Consider the following 4,521-nt stretch of genomic DNA (forward strand, 5'->3'; position numbering starts at 1 on the left):
TTGTCGTTAATATCCGTGATTTCCACTTCTATATCATAAACCGTCATTTCCACCTCCACGATCACCTCACAGCGCAGCACGCATTTCTCCACCAGCCGGCACAGCTGCTCTCTGTCTATCCTCTCCGCCGTCACTAAATGTCCCGTCTTCCCGTGCAGAGAGAAATACTGCGTCCTACCTTCGGAGACAAGGCGGATGCCGCCGTCTTGGAGCGCCGTGAGCTCAATTCCCAGGTCCTTGGCCACGTCGCCCACGAACGAGCCCTTCGGCATCTCCTCGGGAATCGAGTAGCGCAGCTGACCCCACACCTCCTCCCACGCCGCCAACAGGACGCGGCTCCGCACCGCGGGGACGATCGCAGGACGCTCGCCCGCCCAGCAAACCAGCCAGCCAGCGATCGGGCGAGCGATCGAGCCGGGCCGCAGCGGGCGGGGCTGCCTGCAGCGCTCCGGCCTTCCTCTCGCTCCTCCTCGGTCAACAGCGGCGCCCGCAGCCTCCTCCCGGCACTGCAGCCACCGAGCGCTGCCCGCCGCTGCCCGCCCGCCTTTCCCACGGGCACCTCGCGCCGACGGGACACTCGCCACGGAGACAGCGCTTCCCCAGCCACTAGAATCTCCTCCGATGCTTTTCGTCCAACCCATCTCTCCTTTGATCCTCGAGGCGATCACGACCAGGAGAAAGGCAGAGGCTTCCCGGGATTGCGGTATTTCTACCGCAAGGGAAACATGATTTTGTAATGGTAACAGACTCCATGAAGTAGGTTTCTTAATATGACATGTAGAATATCAAGGGTTTATCCCATTAATCCAACAGCACAATCTGCATCACGAATTCCACAATTTTTTGTAGCAGTCTTGCTTTAAATTCCTTTCCTTCACCCTTTCTCTAGATTTCTCTACATGAAAATATCGTCACACAACCTCATTATTTTCCCACATTCCGACAAATAGAAAAAAGCAAAAATGATGATCCACCCTGAACTGGACATCGGTGATTCCCTGCATTGACCGTTCTTTTCTTTAAATTCATTTCTACTGCACAGAAAAATTCACTTGTTAATGGCGGTACATGTAAAGTAAAGTGTTTACGTAATATGAACGGTGGATTATTACAGTTCTCATCCCATTCGTTCAAAAACACTATCCGAATCAGGAATTTTTATGGCAGTGATGCTTGAATGGCTGGTACAAGGACAGCAAAATACAATAGCCTGTGCAATGGAAAACGTGATATTCAGAGCACCCTGTCCTGGAAAACTAGATATTAATTAAACAAAGTGCAGAAACGTTAGGGTTTGTTTTTTTTTTTTTTTTTTTTTTCCACGGTATAATGGATTGATGCTTATTATATACGAACTCATCTCATTCTTGAATTTCCTGTTGATGGGACACTTTACCAATCAAATACTGTAGGACAGCAGAAGACCCCACACTAACGGACCATTCGTAAATATGCAAATAGACTTTATTCAGGTGTCTAATTGCTGTCACTTTTAATATTTCACTGACGCTTTACCTACGATCTTAGAAAGGGTAGATCCCGTCCCTTGTTAGAGGCAGAAACAAGAACTGTTTCATAAAGTGTCTGAGAGACCCAATTCCTCAGTCTAGTCTTCCCCTGTCAAAGCGATCAACCAGACCCAAGGACATCGTTTGGGGAAAAGGGGAGAAGAACAGAAGGCAGGCTCTAAACCACTAAACGCCTATTCTTGAGATCCCGTTCTAGACATTCACCTGCGTATGACAGACAGATCAGGAACGGAAAAGAATTTTTAAAAGAGAGAACAACCCAGGATGGAACAACAACAACAACAACAGATAGAGAAGTCGTAAAAATCATGCCTAGGTAAAATTTATCCATCCTATTAAGGCTGCCGTTTCTGCAGCAGCCTCCCCCCGTAACATTTACGAGGGAATAACAAGGGGTTTATTTGTTTTGGGTTGGGTTTTTTGTCGTTGTTGGTTTGGTTTTTTTGAAACAGCATTAATCAATTTTTTTTTTTTTTAAACAGCATTGCATCGAGCGATCAGCCAGGTCCAAGTTCATCAGTTTCAGAAAAAGCGATCGGAAGGAAAAATTACCAATAACGGGAGTCCACCACATTTTCCCGACTCTGGCATTCAGCATCATTAGTTTACCTCATTCATCGTTAATAAGTCATTCAACAGTTGTAGTCAAAACCTCGCACCTGAGCTAGAACCTCTGACCACCGAAGAACAAGGAAGTGCCTCCGATTGATTTCTGCTGTGAATGGAAGGGGAGTACCCCGCTCATACCTTTACGAAGACACGGATCAGCGCTCCACAGACACACAAAGTAAACCCGTCCCACTGCTGCTACCATTTCTGCCATGGCTTTAACAGCATTTCCCAAAATGATAAGCGACACTCTCTTCTCTCACTAGGGACGAGGAATCTTTCTCTTTTCCAGCCATGGAGCTGCACACACGCCTTTCCTTTGAGAGTCCAATAGCGAAAAAACATTAAGCAACGAGGTCGAGACTGTCCATCAAGCAGGTCCAAGAACACAGTTTGCAGAAAAGGTTGATCAGAAAGGAAATGACTCCAACTGCAAGTACTACTTCCGAAGCGCTCATGCAGTGTCAGCGGATCTCATTCGACACAGTAGTGATTCGCCTTAACTATTACTAACTTAACGATTTTAGGCAACAAAATAGTCGGAGTCAAAACCTCTCCGGTGAACCAGACCTACTGACAACCGATACAGCCAAGGAGTTCGCGGCAAAAAGCCCGTTCTGAATGGAAAAATATTACCCCAATCCTACATCCATTCATGCACACACGGGCCATCACTCCCCATCCACAACAACCGGCGAAAACCCAGGGCAATCGAGAGGGAGGTTGAGCACAGCTCAGGGAAAAGAGGGAGAGCGCGCGGGCTTACAGACCTGCGGGGCGTCGGGGTCGGCGGGCGGCTCTCCCGCGCCGGCGCTGATGCTCGGGCTCGGCTTCCCGCAGGGCTCCGCGCCCAGCAGATCCTCCGCGGGCACGACGGGCAGAGGCGGCGGCGAGGGCCAAGCGGGCTGGGCGAGGGCGCGTCCCGGCGCCACGCACAGGTTGTAGGAGTAGGGCAAGGTGCCCTCGCAGAAGTCGGCCGGGAAGGCGGCGCCGGCCACGGAGAAGCGCTGCGCGCCCAGGCAGCGCAGGACGGCGGGCGGCCCGGCCCGGCGCAGCCGCGCCAGCACGGCCAGCGCCACGCTGAGCAGGAAGAGGGCGGAGAGGAGCGCCAGCGCCAGCACCAGGTAGAACTGCAGCTCGGCCGGCGAGTCGGCGCCCGCCGCCCGCTCGCTCAGCTCCGGCAGCGCCTCCTGCAAGCTCTCGGCCAGCACCACGTGCAGCGTGGCCGTGGCCGACAGCGCCGGCTGCCCGTGGTCCTTCACCACGGCCACCAGCCGCTGCTTCGCCGCGTCCCTCTCCGACACGGCCCGCGCCGTCCGCACCTCGCCGCTGTGCAGCCCCACGCGGAACAGCGCCGCCTCCGACGCCTGCACCAGCTCGTACGACAGCCACGCGTTGCGCCCCGCGTCCGCGTCCACCGCCACCACCTTGGCCACCAGGTACCCGGCCTCGGCAGAGCGCGGCACCACCTCGAACGGCCCCGACGGCGACGACGATCCCGACGCCCCCGACGCCGCCGCCGCGTCTCCCGGCGCCGGCCAGAGCACGCGCGGCGCGTTGTCGTTGCGGTCCAGCACGAAGACGCGCACCGTGGCCGTGGAGCTCCGCGCCGGCGCCCCGCCGTCCTGCGCCCGCACCGCCACCGAGAACTCGCGGCACTGCTCGTAGTCGAAGGAGCGCTGCGCGTACACCGCGCCGCTCCGCGCCTCCACCGACACGTACGCCGCCGCGCCCGCGCTGCCGCCCGCCAGCCAGTAGCTCACGCGGCCGTTGGCGCCCGCGTCCGCGTCCCGCGCCTGCACGCGCACCACCGACGCGCCCGCCGCGTTGTTCTCCGCCACGTACGCGCTGTAGGCCGCCTCCTCGAACACCGGCGCGTTGTCGTTCACGTCCGACACCTCCAGCACCAGCGACGCGCGGCTCCACAGCGGCGGGCTGCCCCGGTCCCTGGCCACCACCGTCACGCGGTGCTCGGACGCCTGCTCACGGTCCAGCGCGCTCGCCGTCACCACCTTGTACGAGCCGCCCGACGACGCCACGATCGACAGCGGCGCCTCGCCCGACAGCTCGCACCACACCTGACCGTTCTCCCCGGAGTCCGGATCGTTCACGTTCAGCAGGGCCACCACGGTGCCGGCGGGCGCGTCCTCGGGCACCGGGCTCGACACCGACAACACCGTGATCTCGGGCGCGTTGTCGTTCACGTCCAGCACCTCCACCTCCACCTTGCAGTGAGCCACCAGACCGCCCCCGTCTCGCGCCTCCACGGCCAGGATGAAGGCTCGCGTGTCCTCGAAGTCCAGCGCCTCCCGCAGCGTCATTGTCCCGCTCTCCGCGTCCACCTCGAACTTCTGAAGCACCTTGGCCGGAATTTTCCCGAAGC

At 57.2% G+C, this 4,521-nt stretch overlaps 1 protein-coding gene across 1 annotated transcript in view; it reads right to left on the bottom strand.

Moving 5' to 3' along the window:
- Positions 1–2,862: 2,862 nt before the first annotated feature.
- Positions 2,863–4,521, bottom strand: part of LOC106899043 (protocadherin gamma-B5-like) — a 3,102-nt gene continuing 1,443 nt past the window's right edge. The window contains exon 2 of the mRNA XM_014960700.1: positions 2,863–4,520. Within this exon, the coding sequence (XP_014816186.1) occupies positions 2,873–4,520 (1,648 nt within the window). The 3' untranslated portion in view covers positions 2,863–2,872. The remainder of the gene's footprint in view (position 4,521) is intronic.

Source organism: Calidris pugnax, unplaced genomic scaffold, assembly GCF_001431845.1.
Source record: "Calidris pugnax isolate Ruff unplaced genomic scaffold, ASM143184v1 scaffold587, whole genome shotgun sequence".
Taxonomy (NCBI): Eukaryota; Metazoa; Chordata; class Aves; order Charadriiformes; family Scolopacidae; genus Calidris; species Calidris pugnax.